An 18,494-nucleotide genomic window follows, 5' to 3' on the forward strand; every position below is an offset into this window, starting at 1 on the left:
TGTGAAGATGATGGGAGATTTGTTAGTGTTTAATTATTCATTATGTTGATCTAGAAGAATTTCTGTTATTGTAGTTTTGGGGGTTACCATCATGTGAAGAGTGAAGTTTGAGCCTATGTTGAGGACCAATACATTTTTAGTTTTGTACATATTGAATTCCATTAAGCAACTGGTGTGCTAACTATAAACTAGTGAATAAATTGCACTCGGCAGTGCTTCCCACCATCATGTTTATTAAACGAACATTTCCTGTAACTAGCTAGCAATAGCATATCACTAATAGAGTTTTATTTATTTAAGTTATTTAGACATGTTAAATTGTGTTGTGTTTACTTGATTCAGTTAGGTCCCCTCTACTTGAAGAATTTAAGTTGAAATTACATGCTTATTTTATGAAAACTCATTTCAAACATGTGGAACCACTGTCCATGACTGAATCAATTTCAGCCAAAGAGACTTGTAGAATAAAACGGCTGTTTTTAGGCCACTGATTGGAGTTATAATCTCATCTAAGTGTAGCCTACATAATTTTAAACAGATTTTTTAATAATTTCTTTAATAATCTTTAGGCATTTGAAAAGGAGTTGTCAAAGTAGTTTGATATGGGCACAGCAAAATCGTGTAACTAGAACAGCAAACAGCATCAGAGAGGTTTATTTGAAGACAGGCTCTCTCATTTTGCTTTATTGTGCAGTGCTGGGTACCCCAGGATACTGCTCTACAGAATAAATAAAGAGTACTTGCCTATGACTAGAAGACATTTGTTCAGTGTTACTGCATGAGTGATCTGTGTATTTCTATAACATTAATACAGCAACATAGGCTTTGTGCATGACGGCTACAGCCTTAAAGGGATATTCTGGGTTAAAGACAAGTTTAGCTCAATCGACAGCATTTGTGGCATAATGCTGATTACCACTAAAATGTATTTAGTCTCCTCCCTCCTTTTCTATAAAAAAACAAAGGTTACAGTGAGGCACATACTATGGAAGTGAATGGGGCCAATTTTTGGAGGGTTGTAAAAGCAGAAATGTGAAGCTTATGATTTTATAAAAGCACTTACCGTACATTACTTCTTCTGTTAAAAATTGTGTATTATTTGAGCTGTAAAGTTATTACAATTTTCATTTTTAGTCATTTGAGGGTTTTAGGGTTTGTTGACATTACATCGTCATGGTAACAAAGTTGTAAAATTGGCTATACCTTTACACAGAAAAGGCTAGTAAGTGATTTTATCACACTAAAATCATGTTAACGCATATTGTTTGTCTTGTGTCTATACTTTTAAAACAGTGATTATTTTGACGTTTACTGATTGGCCCCATTCACTTCCATAATTGTCTCACTGTAACCCAGATTTTTGCTGCTTTTTTTTTTTTTTTTTTTTTAAGAAAAGGAGAGAAGAGTCAAAATGTATTTTGTGGTAATCAATATTATGCAACAAATGCTGTGGATTATTCTAGGTGATATGGGGCAGATAGAAGAAGAGGCGCTGGTATATCTAGAATCACAGATCAAGAAAAATGTAACCTTTCAATATGTCACCTTGTCCCTGGACTATACCACTTATGGTAGGTTCTAATTCTGTTATAAGATGCTGTTTGTCTCTACTGTAAATACACTGTAAGAAGAGGTACCCTGCAATTATTATCTTTAGGAGTTATTACTATCTGATTTAACCCTTACTTGTTTTGATGGTGTAATGAAGTTAGGTTGATTCAGACAAGTTAAATAATATTTTTGACTTGCATAAAACCAGCTAATGTAGGTGTTAGACATTTTTAAAGCACATACAATTTTTTTTCAGTGTAGCCTTCTTGTTGCATCTGAGTTGACATTATCCCGTCAAAGTATTATATTTATCCACAATTTCACCCATTGCGTAAATTATTAATTAGTTGTTGTGATACAAATGTATCATAAGTTATAGAAAACGAGTCCCAATGCATCAGAACTGGTTATCATCCGTAGTCCTTAGAAACCGGCCACTAACGCTGCCAAGATTAGGTAAACAACCACCACGTAGAAATGTAGGCTACTTTTTGCACAGCGGCCCCTCTTGTTATGTAAATTCAATTACGTTTTAACAGACGCTGACGCACAATAATACCACTGTGCAGGAGCACTAACTCTAAAACACACACACACACACACACACACACACACACACACGTCAGCTGGCATTAGAACAATAAACATTGAACGGAAGGTCTTCCCTTTCAATTGAGAGCAGCGGACAGCCAGAGTCCCAGACGCATTGACGGCGGTTCTGACGTGACGGTTCGGTGAGATTTTATATCTTTGCGATTACAGAACTCACTATATTTTGTTACTAATACCATATTGCCAAGATGAAAGTGATCATTGTAAACGCGTAAACATTTGGTTGCCTAGTGTCACAATTTTGTGGACAGAAAGTAGGCAACAAAGAATAGAGAAAGGGACTTTTGCGCGTTGGTTGAGACTGAAAACTCTTCCAATAAGTCTTTCCTAATAAAAAGAGCATGTTTGTAACTTTCCAGTCACATGCCATTGATGTTATGGTTACTGCTTCATTACATTGTAACAGTAGATTATAAACTGGGTTGTAAATAATACGTGCTAAATGAAGCACTGTAAGCAGCTACTTAAAGGGATATTTCACACAAAAATGAAGATTCTCTCATCATTTACTCACCCTCGTGCCATCTCAGATGTGTATGGCTTTCTTTCTACTGCAGAACACGAATGAAGATTTTTAAAAGTGGGCTATATCTCAGCTCTGTAGGTCAATAAAATGACAGTGAATGGTGGCCAAAGGTAGCATAAAATCCATTCGATTCCAGTGGTTAAATCCACAACTTCAGAAGTGATCTGATAGGTGTGGGTGAGAAACAGATCAAAATGTAAGTCCTTTTTTTACTGGAAATCTCCTTTTCCTTTTTGCATTCTTCGTGAATATCGCCACCTACTGATCAGGGCTGGTCAAAGGTGCAGATTTATAGTAAAAAGGACATAAAAATGCATCTGTTTCTCACCCACATTTATCGCATGACTTCTTAAGTTATGTATTTATCCAATGGAGTCATATGGAGTACTTTTATGCTGCCTTTATGACCTTCAGATTTATGACCACCACTTCCATTGAATGGACCTACAGAGCTGAGATATTCTTCTTAAAATCTTCGTTTGTGTTCCGCAGAAGAAAGAAAGACATACACATCTGGGATTACTTGACGGTGAGTAAATGATAAGAGAATTTTCATTTTTGGATGAACTATATTTTAAGTAGCTACTCACAGTGCTCATTCAGCACGTATCATTTACAACCCCGGTTACAGCTATCCCTTTACAACTATCACTTTAATGAATGAGCAGTAGGCAAATGTTTCTTTACACTGCAAAGGTGGCACAGAAGCTGCATCTGAAGTGGTGCATTGGTGTATTTACAAAGACTGTTTATTGCTGCCCAGAGAAGGCATAAATAACCTACATTTACACAGCAGTTACAAATAATGTTATGGGATAAATATTTAAAATACACAATTATGAATATAGGAACATTAAATGAATGAACATATGAAGATATACTTTAAAATGTTAAACTTAAACTGACAATATCAATAAAAGATTAAAAACAAATCATTAATTAATGAGGAAATTATTATTATTGTTTCAGTAGGTTCTGAGTTTTGATTAACGTGATGAAGTTGATGCAACATTAAAATAACAAGCTGTATATTCAAGCAGACAACAACTGTGGTTAATTTAAAAGTTTTTTGAGGATCTGTCTTTATTAAATGACCAGCATGATGTAGAAGTTAAGCTAAATAGCGTGCTTCATGTGATAACATCTAAATTAATTGGTTTTTATTGAAGTCAAAAACATTATTTAACATATGTCAACCAACTGGAATACATTAGATGACAGTGACATCAACAAAAAATGTTTTAAGGGTTAGATCTGGTAGAAAGATAAGGTAACAATTGCAGGTTACCACTTTTTATAGTGTGCCCACAAGACATAATTCTGATTTGATTGATCTTGTGCAGTTCATCAAGTCTCAAACAACATATATTTTATGAACGTATTGATGGATGATACGACAGTTATTATATTGTTTGTACAATGGCAGAACCCTCATTCGTCTCCCTTATGGGCACAACACTGACCCAGTTGACCCAGCTGAAGTTGGGAAAGCTAAAGGTGGTACGCCAACAATTACTGCAGCGAAATGAGCATCAGCCCTTTGTCTCCTGTCTGGCTGGACTTTATAGTTGCCAGTGGAGATGCGACCAGCGCACCCATGCCCAGCCGGGACACTGCTGCTGCTCTAAGGTGCTCCCATATATTGCAAAACACAGCTAATTTATCTGTATATTACTTTTTTATAAAATAAGTACACAAGTTTAGTATTCATCTGATCAAAGTGTACTGTACATAGGCCTTTAAAATGAGAGGAAGTGATGCAAACAAACAGAGTATTGTTCTTTCTCCCATACATTCTACAAGCTTTTGCATCCTTATATGACCTTATGTGATTATTAAAATTACTTTCAGGTCAGGTGGAAAGTGTAATGGCAGTAAGCTAGATATTTGTGCATTATATATTATACATAATATACAGTATGATATTATATAATGGCTTTAATAGGCTAACTGTCTTTAATCTTGCAGCTGGAGTGTGGCAGTTTCGCCCTGATCGTTCTGACCTTTTGTCTCAGTCTGGTGTTCCTGTTCTTCTGGGGTGAAGCACAAAATGACTACAATGACTTTGACTGGTTGGTGTCATACACAAAAATGTAGGGTACAACGGGTCTAAAGGCACACCTTAAAGGTGCACTCAGTAATTGTTTCTTATTAAAAAAGTTTTGAAAGTTTTGTGGGTTTTTGTTAAATGTGAGCCAAAATCATCACAATTAAAAGAACCAAAGACTTAAACTACTTCAGTCTGTGTGCACTGAATTTATTTAATACATGAGTTTCACAATTTGAGTTGAATTACTGAAATAAATGAACTTTTCCATGACATTCTAATTTATTGAGATGCACCTGTATATATATATTTTTTAAAGAAGGTGGTGAGGGGGGCTTTTGGGGTAAAAGGCTCCCAGGTGGTTTATATTGATATAGTGTAGATACTGGGGCAATAGTTACAGGGCACAATTTGTCAACTTAGGTAAATACATTTAAGACAGCAAGATGCTTTTTTAGTAACAAATTAAGATAATGCTTATTCAAAATAACCACTTCAGAAAAGGGTGCATCACTTCTTGTTCATTTAAATCACATCTCAGTTATTCTATAAACAAATTAATCTCCATTGTGATTGGATCAGTCAGTGTGAGCCCACTTTGAAAATTCTTCATAACAAATCTGTATACAAATAATTATTTTGTCTCAAAATAAATGTGATAATTTCAGAGATTTTGATTAGCTACTCTGGTGGCCAAAAGTTTGGAATAATGTACAGATTTTGCTCATTTGGAAAGAAATTGGTACTTTAATTCACCAAAGTGGCATTCAACTGATCACAAAGTATAGTCAGGACATCACTGATGTAAAAAACAGCACCATCACTATTTGAAAAAAGTAATTTTTGATCAAATCTAGACAGGCCCCATTTCCAGCAGCCATCACTCCAACACCTTATCCTTGAGTAATCATGCTAAATTGCTAATTTGGTACTAGAAAATCACTTGCCATTATATCAAACACCGCTGAAAGCTATTTGGTTCGTTAAATGAAGCTTAACGTTGTCTTTGTTGTTTTTTGTTTTTTGAGTTACCACAGTATTCAATAGACTGGCATGTCTTAAGGTCAATATTAGGTCAAAAATGGCTAAAAAGAAACCGCTTTCTCTAAAAACTCTTCAGTCAATCATTGTTTTGAGGAATGAAGGCTACACAATGCTTGGAAAGGCCAAAAATCTGAAGATTTCATACAAAGGTGTACACTAAAGTCTTCAAAGACAAAGGACAATTGGCTCTAACAAGGACAGAAAGAGATGTGGAAGGCCCAGATGTTCAACTAAACAAGATAAGTACATCAGAGTCTCTAGTTTGAGAAATAGACACCTCACATGTCCTCAGCTGACAGCTTCATTGAATTCTACCCGCTCAACACCAGTTGCATTTACAACAGTAAAGAGAAGACTCAGGGGTGCAGGCCTTATGGGAAGAATTGCAAAGAAAAAGCCACTTTTGAAACAGAAAAACAAAAAGAAAAACAGACATTGGACAACAGATAATTGGAAAAGAGTGTTATGGATCTTAACCCCATTGAGCTTTTGTGGGATCAGCTAGACTGTAAGGTGCGTGAGAAGTGCCCGACATAGATGCCACATCTATGGCAAGTGCTACAGGAAGCGTGGGGTGAAATGTCACCGGAGTATCTGGACAAACTGACAGCTAGAATGCCAAGGATCTGCAAAGCTGTCATTGCTGCATGTGGAGGATTTTTTTGATGAGAACTCTTTGAAGTGGTTTAAGAAGTTCAGATTTTAAAAATAAATTGTAATAGTAATTTTTCATGTTATTAATGCCCTGACTATATTGTATATGACTGACACATTATGATCAGTTGAATGCCACTTTGGTAAATAAAAGTACCAATTTCTTTCCATAAGAGCAAAATCTGTACATTATTCCGAACTTTTGGCCGCCAGTGTATATACATTTGCAATATTTTAAAAATGATTACATTTGAGATCAAATTGCCTCAAAATCAACCTTTAGACATCACAAGAAATGATCTAAAATTTTGCAGTGTATAGTGACAAACAGGTGTTTAGGAAATTCCTGTTGAAAATTTTGATGCTATTTAGTGTTTTTGGGGAAAAAAAAATTTGAAGGAGCCTTTGACCCCAGGGGGCTTTTAGCCCGTTGTACCATATATTGTATACACGTAAACTTAGACATGTGCCAAAAGTAGTTTCTTAACAGACTAAATAAACGTAAATATTTGTTTTTAAAAATTGAGAGATGATTCAAGAATAATTAAGAACTTTAAACTCCCCTGAAGGAAAAAAAAATAAATAATCAGGTTGGTTGGTTTTGGAGGAGTTTTGGGCACTTCAAGGTGGTCTGGCTTGGCTGAGAGACCCTCTTAAACCAGCTATGACCAGTTTAAACCAGCTAAGACAAGCCAACCAGTATAGGCTGATATTAGCAGTTTTTTTCAGCAGGGTTAACAGGGATATTAGCTGTTAAAAAAAAAAATTGAATAATTTTCCTCTGTTTGTCTCTAGGTTTAATTTTGGAAATCTTGGCTTCTGGTTTCCGTGGTCCATAGTTTTGTTGATTCTTGCTGTTTTTCTGTTCACTTATGTTGCATTTCTGCTGGTATGTGTTATGAGAGCATTCATTCTCATTTCTTTACATAACCCCACAATTATGAAACCAGTATTACAGATTAATGTGCTCCATTATCACAAATCACTAAATCAGCTTACTGTATTTTGTCAGCGTAGTATTCTTTTGCTTATTAAGCTTAACTGTATAATAAAATGTTACTGAAAAGTCTTTCTATTAAATCTAATAAACCCTTAGCTATAGAATGCATATACTGTACATATGTACATATGCATTTACAGTAATGAGTTTTCATTCATAGCTGCTTGCAGTTTGTCTTCTCTCAGAAGGCCAGAGATTATATTTACATTGGTGTCACAAGGTAACTTCTTCCACATCTTACCTATTATGTATAATAATAAATACTGAAAACTGAGAATTGATGGTTTACATAGAACACATCTCTTTTAATAGATCGGCATCTTGTTAACTTTGATTCTCTCCGTCGTGGCCACATTGGTTCTCACAGATTTATGGAGCAAGGAGTGGATAACTGTACTATTATCTTTTCAGGCAGGTTCACAACCAAATGTTTATCCCACATACATCTACATCATGCTGATCCTCACTATATAATTATTTGTGACATTTCTCATTTAGGTAACTGCTCCATATCTACACATAGGTGGTGTGCTTTTAATGACCTTATTATCATGGCCAATAGCCTTGCATGTCTTCCGGCCTAAAATGAGAGGTAAGACTGATTCCCTATCTGTCACTCACTCGATGTTGTGTCGATGTAGTGACACTAGGGGTCACACTTGGGAGCCCGAAACACCTCTGGTCTTTGATAAAAGGCCAGTGAAAATTGGTGAGTGGTATTTGCATGCCACTCCCCCGGACATACGGGTATAAAAGGAGCTGGTATGCAACCACTCATTCAGATTTTCTCTTCGGAGCCGAACGGTCATGCTCATTGAGCTGAATTCTCACGACTGTTCATTCACCTCTGCTGGATCTGATGGCACATTCCAGTGGCTTCTCCCTCCTCTGCACTGGTGCACTGCAGAGAACGCCCCTGGGCGCTTCGGCAGAAAAAAGAGAACCCATTCTATCAGGGGTGTAGCAGCCTCCTGGGCCCTGGCCAGGGGTGCCTCTCTAACAGACATTTGCAGAGCAGCAGGCTGGGCAACACCCAACACCTTTGCAAGGTTCTATAAGCTCCGGGTGGAACCGGTTTCATCCCAGGTAGTGGTACACAATACAAGCGGATAAGCCAGGGCTAGCCGGCCGGGTGTATCGCTTGCACATAGCGCCTTTCACCTCCTCTGAGCTGAAGACTTGTTCCATTAATTCCCAGTAGTGTTCACAAACTATGTTCCCTGGTTGACTTCTTCCGAGCCCTGTGGCAGTTGAGTTTTCGGAGAGACTCACTGCTGGCCGAGTACACGTGCTAACTAAGAGCCCTGTTCTGGGGTAGGTGCTCCGCATCTGGCGGTTCCCTGTAAGGTATCCCACATGTGATGTATATCTTCCGCTAATTTATTTCCCTGTTGGCAAACTGCGTCTTCCTTGAGCATGAGCCCCCTCTGCCACAGTCTCCATGTTTGTAGCAACTCCTCCCCCGTTGGGTAGTATCTACCGTGAGACTCTCCACATGGTCGGCAAGACCATGTGATGTATTTTCCACTTAAATATCCCCCCCTCTCTTTGGGCGAGATGTGGTCTCCGCAGTGTCCTCCCCTTGGGAGGGACACCCCCCGACTAGACCTGGTGGCCCAGTCGGATAATCCCCCTTCTTTTTTAGGGAGTGGAAAAAAAGAAGGGGAAAAGAGGCCACGACTGGGTTAGCCCTTTTGGGTAGTCGACTTGTCCCCAAAGGGCCGTTCGACACTCATAACTATGTTGGGGGAGGTTACGTGTCAGCCTGGTGCGCTGGCCACGAGGCACACAGTGGTCTGCCCCTCACACACCGCCAGTTCACGTAACACAGTTCAGCCAGTTGCAGCGTTTTGTATAGGGACCCCTAGTGTCACTACATCGACACAACATCGAGTGAGTGACAGATAGGGAATGTCCTGGTTACTTGCGTAACCTCCGTTCCCTAATGGAGGGAATGAGACGTTGTGTCCCTCCTGCCACAACGCTGAACTATCCGCTGAAATGGCCGGACCTTGTCTCGGCTCCTCAGCATAAAACCTGAATGAGTTGTTGCATACCAGCTCCTTTTATACCCGTATGTCCGGGGGAGTGGCATGCAAATACCACTCACCAATTTTCATTGGCCTTTTATCAAAGACCAGAGGTGTTTCAGGCTCCCAAGAGTGATCCCTAGTGTCACTACATCGACACAACGTCTCGTTCCCTCCATCAGGGAACGCAGGTTACGCAAGTAACCAGGACGATTTAATACCATCTTGCCAAATATATTGTGCATAAAGGAGGACAAACACATGATTATACTTTATATAATGGTTTGTTTGCACCACAGTGATGTCATTCTAATACTAAAATAAAGTAATAAATGCATGGACCTTTATCACAGAAAGTCCATCTTCTTATTGTGAATACAGTGCATATTTCATTAATCTTGGTCAGTCAGTCATTTGTGGTACAACTCCTCGTGAATTAACCAGTGTTTGTGTTTGTTTAAGTGAGACGGATGGTTATTCTGGGGCTGTATGTTGCTGTTCTAGTCACTCTGTACCTGATACCTCTGGGTATGCATTCCCCCTGCATTAAAGATAGGAACAGCTTGGGGCCAGCTCCTGCTTTAATTGGACACAGGGGAGCACCAATGGTACGCTTCATTATTATTCTTTGCCGTTTTAGGCTCAAGCACCAACCTTTGAATATAACCATTTGTTTTGCTTTTGTAAAGGTGAAGTTTGTTTTGTGATATTAAAATACTCTCTTGTATCCCAGTTCAATGTGCAGAAACAACTATAAGCAAGCCATTTGCAAGTTGACTTCTAAGAAGCAGATAAACACTGTGACTGTTGCACTTTTAACACTGCTCTGTTTGTTGGAGTGGTTAGACATGTCAATTTTCAAATAAAATTAATAAAATTAAAAACAATTTAAATGATAACATGCACTGTATATGGCTGTGTGGAATTTATAGAACAGCAATTTATTGTATGCATATATATATATATATATATATATATATATTTATATATATATACAGTACTGTGAAAAAGTTTTAGGTACTTGTGAAAAATTTTGCCTAGTGAGGATTTCTTCAAAAATAATGCTATGAATAGTTTTCATTTATAAATTAACATCATACAAAGACCAGAAAACAAAAAAAAAGCTAAATCAATGTTTGGTGTGACCACTTTTGCCTTCAAAACAGCAGCATTTCTCCTAGGTACACCTGGACACAGTTTATCTTGGTTGTTGGCAGATAGGATGTTCCAAACTTCTTGGAGAATTCGCTGCAGTTCTTGTATCTATTTAAGCTGTCTCAGATGCTTCTGTCTCTTCATGTAATCCCAGACTCGATGTTCAGTGGGGGGCTCTGTGGGGGTCATGCAATCTGTTGCAGGGCTCCCTGTTCTTCTATTCTATTCTATTTGCAAAAGGAATGTTTGGGAGTCAAAAATGTGTATTTCATTTTGACTCAATAAAGCTGAAGATATAAATAACCATCTTAAGACAAATGTTTTTGTGAAATATCTTATGTGCGTAAGACTTTTGCACAGTACTGTATATATATATATATATATATATATATATATATATATATATATATATATATATATATATATAATATCTGTTGTATTTCCTCTCAGCTTGCACCTGAAAATACCTTCATGTCTTTTGAGAAGGCAGTGGAAGCTGGAGCTGATGGTCTGGAGACTGATGTCACTATCAGGTCACTTGTAGCTCCAAAGAAAGCCTCTTTAAATTATAATAGATCTATAATGGTGTTCCTCTATTAACATCGTTTCATGTAACATCTCTTGCTGCAGCTATGATGGAGTACCTTTCCTCATGCATGATAAGAACTTGCGCAGGACAACTAATGTGGAAGATGTGTTCCCTAACTGGACAGAAACCTCACCTGCCATGTTTACATGGAGAGAGTTGGAGAGGCTCAATGCTGGATCCTGGATCTTCTCTGTAAGGCTAAGAGATGCATTTTTAATCCCATATCAAGGAGTATAGTGACCCAAAAAGAATGTAGGCTACACTTAAAAATGGATGAATGTTTTTGCATTATATAACAAAATATCAAACCAAGCGGCATTTATTTTAAAGAAAGATAGCAAAAACACACATATCAACCAAAGCAATAAATGAATTGTTTAAAATTAAGACAAAAATACTGTATCTTTCCACTTTCTGGTTGTCAGAGTTGGTGGATCATGTCCATAGTTAATGTGATAAACGTGCTAGGACACCAGAGTGAACTCGAGGGGGACTGACTTCATACATCCACTAAAAATGTCCTTGACACCAGATGATTAAAAGGAATTGCTAAAATGGCTCAATAAAGTTATTTTTGCAGATGCTACTTGATTTGATATTTTGTTATCTAATGCAATGAAATTCAAAAAGTACATTTTGGGGGCACTGTACAGTGTAAATGTATTTTGTTTGGGTAGAACAATGTTAGAACAAATCAAGAGATTTTTTTCCTATTTAAGAAATCTTTAAACAAAGAGTATTTTAAATATTCATTTCCTGGTTTTCTGCTAGCAAGACCCTTTTAGAACAGCTTCCTCTCTGAGCCCAGAGGAGCGGATGCAAGCTCATAATCAGTCTGTGTGCACACTGAGGGCCTTCCTGGATCTGGCTGCTCAGTATGGGAAACTAGTGATCTTTGATCTGTACCGGCCACCCAGGGGTCACCCTTATAGGGACACTTGGATATCCCGCACCCTGGAAGTCCTCAAGAATGAGTCATCTATTCACTCAAGTCAGGTGTGCCGTTACACTGTTAAGCCATTACACAGTAGTGCAATTGAACTTTAAACTTGTAAATGTCTATCTATAAATGTATTGTTTTTTTGCTCTGTATTTATGTTTTGTTTTGTTTGATATTTCTGTAAAGCGATCTTGGGTTATTGAAAGGCACTATATAAATAAAACGTATTATTGTAGTGGTAGTAATCAGTCAGTGTGTAACTTGAAAGTAACTTGGACATTCTGAGCGTCAGGCTAGAGTGGAACCCTCCACTCTCCCCTGAACCCTCGCGGATCAATGATTGGTTCCTGGGCCCAGAGCGCCACTCACGGCCGCACCCCGCCCCGGTTCCTTTCTTCCCAGAAGTGCATGAGGAACTGACAAGATAGTGGGGGGCACCTTTTACCACCCGGTCCCGATCTTTCAGCGCCCCTGCTCTCACTACCTTCGATGGTGGGGCGGCCAAGGGGTATTCGGTGATCCCCCAGGTGGATAAGGTGCTCGCGGTGCACTTGTTCCCGCAGAGTGCCACCACCTGGCGCGGGCACCCGAGGCTCCCGTCCAGGGCCTGTAGGTTTACGTCATCTCTGACGGCTAAGGCCTACGGTGCCGCTGGACAAGCCGCCTTCGCCCTGCACGCCATGGCTCTCCTGCAGGTACACCAAGCCAAGGCGTTAAAAGAGCTGCACGAGGGTAGTTCTGACTCGGGACTGATGCAGGAAATGCGCTTGGCGACCGACCTCGCTCTCCGGGTGACGAAGGTCACGGCGCGGTCTCTTGGGCAGGCGATGTCCACCCTGGTGGTCCAGGAACACCACCTTTGGCTCAACCTGGTCGATATGTGAGAGGCAACGTCGAGTGAGTGACAGATAGGGAACATCCTGGTTACTTGCGTAACCTCCGTTCCATGATGGAGGGAATGAGACGTTGTGTCCCTCTTGCCACAACGCTGAACTACCCGCTGAAATGGCCGAGACCTTGTCTCGGCTCCTCAGCACAAAACCTGAATGAGTGGTTGCATACCAGCTCCTTTTATACCCGTATATCTGGGGGAGTGGCATGCAAATTCCACTCACCAATTTCCATTGGCCTTTTTTCAAAAAGCAGAGGTGTTTGGGGCTCCCAAGAGTGACCCCTAGTGTCACTACATCAACACAACATCTTGTTCCCTCCATCAGGGAACGGAGGTTACGAAAGTAACCAGGACGTTTTCCATGCTTGTTCAATGAACCATAAACAATTAATGAACATGCACCTGTGGAACGGTCATTAAGACACTAACAGCTTACAGACAGTAGGCAATTAAGGTCACAGTTATAAAAACTTAGGACACTAAAGAGACCTTTCTACTGACTCTGAAAAACACCAAAAGAAAGATGCCCAGGGTCCCTGCTCATCTGTCATGAACATGCCTTAGGCATGCTGCATGGAGGTATGAGGACTGCAGATGTGGCCAGGGCAATAAATTGCAATGTCCGTACTGTGAGACACCTAAGAGAGTGCTACAGGGAGACAGGAAGGACAGCTGATTGTCCTCGCAGTGGCAGACCACGTGTAACAACACCTGCACAGGATCGGTACATCCGAATATCACACCTGTGGGACAGGTACAGGATGGAAACAGCAACTGCCCGAGTTACACCAGGAACACACAATCCCTCCATCAGTGCTCAGACTGTCCGCAATAGGCTGAGAGAGGCTGGACTGAGGGCTTGTAGGCCTGTTGTAAGGCAGGTCCTAACCAGACATCACCGGCAACAATGTCGCCTATGGGCACAATCCCACCTTCACTGGACCAGACAGAACTGGCAAAAAGTGCTCTTCACTGACGAGTCGCGGTTTTGTCTCACCAGGGGTGATGGTCGGACTCACATTTATCATCGAAGGAATGAGTGTTACACCGAGGCCTGTACTCTGGAGCGGGATCGATTTGGAGGTGGATGGTCCGTCATTGTCTGGGGCGGTGTGTCACAGCATCATTGGACTGAGCTTGTTGTCATTGCAGGCAATCTCGACGCTGTGCGTTACTGGGAAGACATCCTCCTCCCTCATGTGGTACCCTTCCTGCAGGCTTATCCTGACATGACCCTCCAGCATGACGAATGCCACCAGCCATACTGCTCGTTCTGTGTGTGATTTCCTGCAAGACAGGAATGTCAGTGTTCTCCCATGGCCAGCGAAGAGCCCGGATCTCAATCCCATTGAGCATGTCTGGGACCTGTTGGATCGGAGGGTGAGGGCTAGGGCCATTCCCCCCAGAAATGTCCGGGAACTTGCAAGTGCCTTGGTGGAATATTGGGGTAACATCTCATAGCAAGAACTGGCAAATCTGGTGCAGTCCATGAGGAGGAGATGCACTGAAGTACTTAAAGCAGCTGGTGGCCACACCAGATACTGACTGTTACTTTTGATTTTGACCCCCCCCCCTTTGTTATGTCTTAGTTGTTGAATCTTTTTATGTTCATACAAATATTTACACATGTTAAGTTTGCTGAAAATAAAAGCAGTTGAAAGTGAGAGGACGTTTATTTTTTTGCTGAGTTTAGTTTGTGCCCTCATGAAAAACATTAGTATACAGTCTTGTACCTTTGTCTTTCTGTCTGATTTTCAAATACTTTTTTGCTTAAAATCAAAGCTTGCAATCTTGTGATTCACCATGGAGCTGGTTGGTTTGGTTCATGGCTTGGAATGCTTTTATAAAGACTTTAAAGAAATCCCTATAGAAGAAATTAATGGGTAAAAATATTACAGGAATCAAGATGGCTGAAAAAGTGGACGGGCACTGTTGCGCTCTATTCCGTTTGGTGGCGCAGAAATCACACACTTTCAGAGACCATACTTGCTTTTGGGACGTTAATGAATTTAAGATTACTCTTTCGTGTAGGATGCACAGTATGTGCTTTGTTTGGAACTATCTAATGCATTCATTGTTTCTCAGGTGTTGTGGCTGCCTCCAGAGTTCAGAGAGTTTGTACAAGAAACAGATCCTGAGTTACAGCAGACCACAAGCGAGCAAGCACCAGTGGAGGACCTTCAGCTCAGAAACATAGTTAAACTCAACATCCACTACAGCTCCATGTCAGAGAAAGTTATCAGGCATGGAAAGATGAGCTAAAATCATAAACTATTCAAGTAATTGTTGTATAACGTATTCTTAAAGATATTCTTTGTTATAGGTTATGTAGATTCTAGATGCATATTCTTATAAGCCTTCAGTGTTGTGTTTTCTTGTATATGAGTGACCTATTATTGACCACAGAAAATATGCTGCTGCTAACATCAGCACTAACCTGTACGTGATCAGCGAGCCGTGGCTGTATTCTCTTGCCTGGTGTGCAGGGGCTCACTCTGTCACCACAAATGCTGTTCACATCCTCAAGAACCTGCAAAGACCACTCTTTCTGATGGTAAAGTACACACGTTAGTACATATGTCTGGTCATCGGCACTCTATTTCATTGCAGTTTTTTCTCCCCAGTCTCTCTCATTTACTGTTTCTCCCTCAGACATCAGATGAGTACAAGCTTATGTGGACTCTGACTGATATGGCTTCCTTTGTTCTTGTCCTGATAATCTTTTTGTTTCACTGGTGAGTACAAGTACAGAATTTTTTATATAGAGTAAGGACATGTATTTATAACTGATTTCTTAAATGACCATGCTGTCTGAAATCACTTTATATTCCCTATAAAGTGCACTGAATGGGGTGTCAGCCATTTGTAGTGTTGTTGTTGTCAAATAGTTGTTGAATGGTAACAAAGATGGGAAATGAAAACAGTGTTTTGTTGTTGAATGGCTGCTATATTATAACAAAGATAGTAAATAATTGTTTTTGTTGATGAATAGTTGTTATATAATAACAAAGATGATAAATAATAATTTTTTGTTGTTAAATAGATGTTATACAATAACAAAGATGGTACATAGAAATAGTTTAAGTAGTTGAATAGTTATGTGATAACAATGATGGTAAATAATTGTTTTTATAATAACAAAGGTGGTAAATAATTATTTGTTGTTGTTGCTGAATATTTGTTATATAATAACAGCGATAGTAAATAACAATTGTTTTTTGTTGTGCAATTGTTGTTAGATAATAACAAATATGGTAAATAAGTTGTTGTTGAATAGTTATCATATAACAACAATGGTAAATAATAACTGTTGTTGTTGAATAGTTGTTATATAATAACAATGATATTGAGAAATTATTGTTTTTGTTGTTAAATAGTTGTTATACACTAACAAAAATGGAAAATAATAATTGTTTTCAGCCATTAACTCAGCTTAATGCCATGTGTTTTATCTTTTTTGACTAACTAATATACTATTTAGTGAACTATGTGCCACTTTCTATTGAGGGAATAGTGAACAAGTTAACGAGTGAGCATTTTTCTCTATAACCCTGGTGTCTGTCTAGTTATGTACAGTGTTGCTATCTGTATTGCAGGTGGAGGGAGCGTGGATTGGCTCTATGTGTGGGAAGCAGTTAAATTCTTGAAAAATGGATTATACATACAGTTCAGGACAGGTAAAGAGACATTTAATCTCTCAAACCACCTCCTTAAGGCAAGTCATTAAAAACTGAAGAATTAATCTTAATCTTCAAGACCATTATACTGATCATGTTTTACCTTCCCTCGAACAGAGATGAATGATGTGTGGTCTTTAACCAGCATGAGTGGCTCTGACAAGCCGGGACTATCTCTCTGAAGCACCCAGTGATGCCTAATCTTCAAAAATCATCTAATGATGCTCAGTTATTCAAGCCTATATGGACCACTTTTTATCAAAAAGAAAAGAAAGAAGAACTATATCACTGTTAATATTGCTCAGATGTCTATAGTCAAAAGCCACAAGTGACAGACCAGACAATTTAGAAATCATAAATATTTGGTCACACCTGACAGAACTCCTACTCTGAAAAATGACAGACAGGTGAGCTGTCTGCACATGATATGATGTTTTATAAAAACAACCATACAGTTATCAAATGCCAAATTCTGGCTACCTCACACACAGACTTTATATTTTACAAGTCCAAGTATTATCAGTGCTTCTGTAAAGGTTTCCATTTCATGCATGAACAGAAATATGATAAAATGTTTCCTTTACTAAAATATTAGTGGATTTTGAGGGGTTTTGTTTCATCTTAAGTAGTATTAAACCCCATTTTCTGATTTCAGCTGAATCATTACTCCTTGACTGGACCTAACTGTGTAAGAAATAAATGGTCATAAATAATTTCTTTGCTAATGTTCCTTTTTGTCTTGTTCTAAATTAATGTAGAACTGATGCAAGTAATATTTAAAATAAGCCACAAAGCGAACCCTTGTTTGTCTGGTTTGCTCAAAGGTTCTGACACTGCAACATCTTTAAAAAAGAAAGTTGATTGATCTGACTGGTGGGTGCCATGTTTTGTTCAAATCACCAAATGTAATCATTGTTTGGTTAGTCTCCTCTTTGCCTGCAGAGTGCAATATGATCTGTACGTGTTTGATGATCTCAATCTAGTTTGAGTACATTTCAATCTCTGATATTTGCTCATAGATTTCTAATTGTTTGGATAATTACCTTGTTTATTTACCTTAACTATGTTTGTGAAGACTTACAATCTTACCCTTGTTGCTTGAACAAATTCTGGCAAGAGCATGTTGTTTTCCATTTACTTTTTAAAGAAAACTAGTTTTGCACTCACAAGATTTGCATAAAATGTTACATCACGATTAGGCAATATAATTATTTTTTTTGTGTGTGTGAGAACAGATCTAATTTATAACTAAATATTTTTCACATGTTGCACACAAAAGGATAAGTTACTGTAATATTAACTATTTTAGGCTTATTTTCAGCACCCATCACCTTTGTTGAATTGTCAATTTATTTCAGCATTTTTTTATAACAATAAATGTTCACTTATTGTTCATTATGAATTCATCAACTAAGTTAATCTCTACTTGTTCTTGAAATTACAATATGTAGGGTTTTTCTCATTTCATTTTAGCTGATTTACATAATCAGAACATAGCAAAGTAAAGGATAAGAATATTATATTTTTTCTTGTGCGATGAAGCTGAAGTAGATGCAAGCCAAGGCTGAAGCAATTCAACAGTTATGCAGAACCAAATTCAATACAGAGTACAGTGTAAATATATGTTTTTTTTTTTTTTTCAGGTTTTGATCGCAATTTGCTTGATATAAAATAAAGATAAAAAATTATTTTGGAGTACTTACTTTCGTACAGTCTTCCCTGTGTTTATGATGTCTTGAATGTCTTGAATGTCATTAATCTCAATTAAACAACCATG

At 38.6% G+C, this 18,494-nt stretch overlaps 1 protein-coding gene across 2 annotated transcripts; it reads left to right on the top strand.

Moving 5' to 3' along the window:
- Positions 1-2,161: 2,161 nt before the first annotated feature.
- On the top strand, positions 2,162-18,493 carry LOC127430799 (glycerophosphodiester phosphodiesterase domain-containing protein 5-like). 2 transcript variants are annotated; one of them, XM_051680873.1, is made up of 16 exons: positions 2,162-2,285; positions 4,116-4,318; positions 4,658-4,761; positions 7,230-7,323; positions 7,595-7,654; positions 7,747-7,845; positions 7,933-8,026; positions 9,927-10,072; positions 11,070-11,152; positions 11,250-11,400; positions 11,980-12,204; positions 15,126-15,283; positions 15,447-15,594; positions 15,693-15,775; positions 16,637-16,717; positions 16,835-18,493. In XM_051680873.1, exons 2-15 carry the CDS (start codon positions 4,136-4,138, stop codon positions 16,677-16,679), a joined length of 1,671 nt encoding a protein of 556 aa, XP_051536833.1. In that variant the 5' UTR covers positions 2,162-2,285; positions 4,116-4,135; the 3' UTR covers positions 16,680-16,717; positions 16,835-18,493. The 2 variants fall into 2 exon arrangements, with proteins under 2 accessions (XP_051536833.1, XP_051536834.1); XM_051680874.1 differs by lacking the exons at positions 15,693-15,775; positions 16,637-16,717; positions 16,835-18,493 and having other exon boundaries at positions 15,126-15,319; positions 15,447-15,577.
- The last annotated feature ends 1 nt before the right edge of the window (position 18,494 follows it).

The sequence above is a fragment of the Myxocyprinus asiaticus genome, chromosome 40 (assembly GCF_019703515.2).
Source record: "Myxocyprinus asiaticus isolate MX2 ecotype Aquarium Trade chromosome 40, UBuf_Myxa_2, whole genome shotgun sequence".
Taxonomy (NCBI): domain Eukaryota; kingdom Metazoa; phylum Chordata; class Actinopteri; order Cypriniformes; family Catostomidae; genus Myxocyprinus; species Myxocyprinus asiaticus.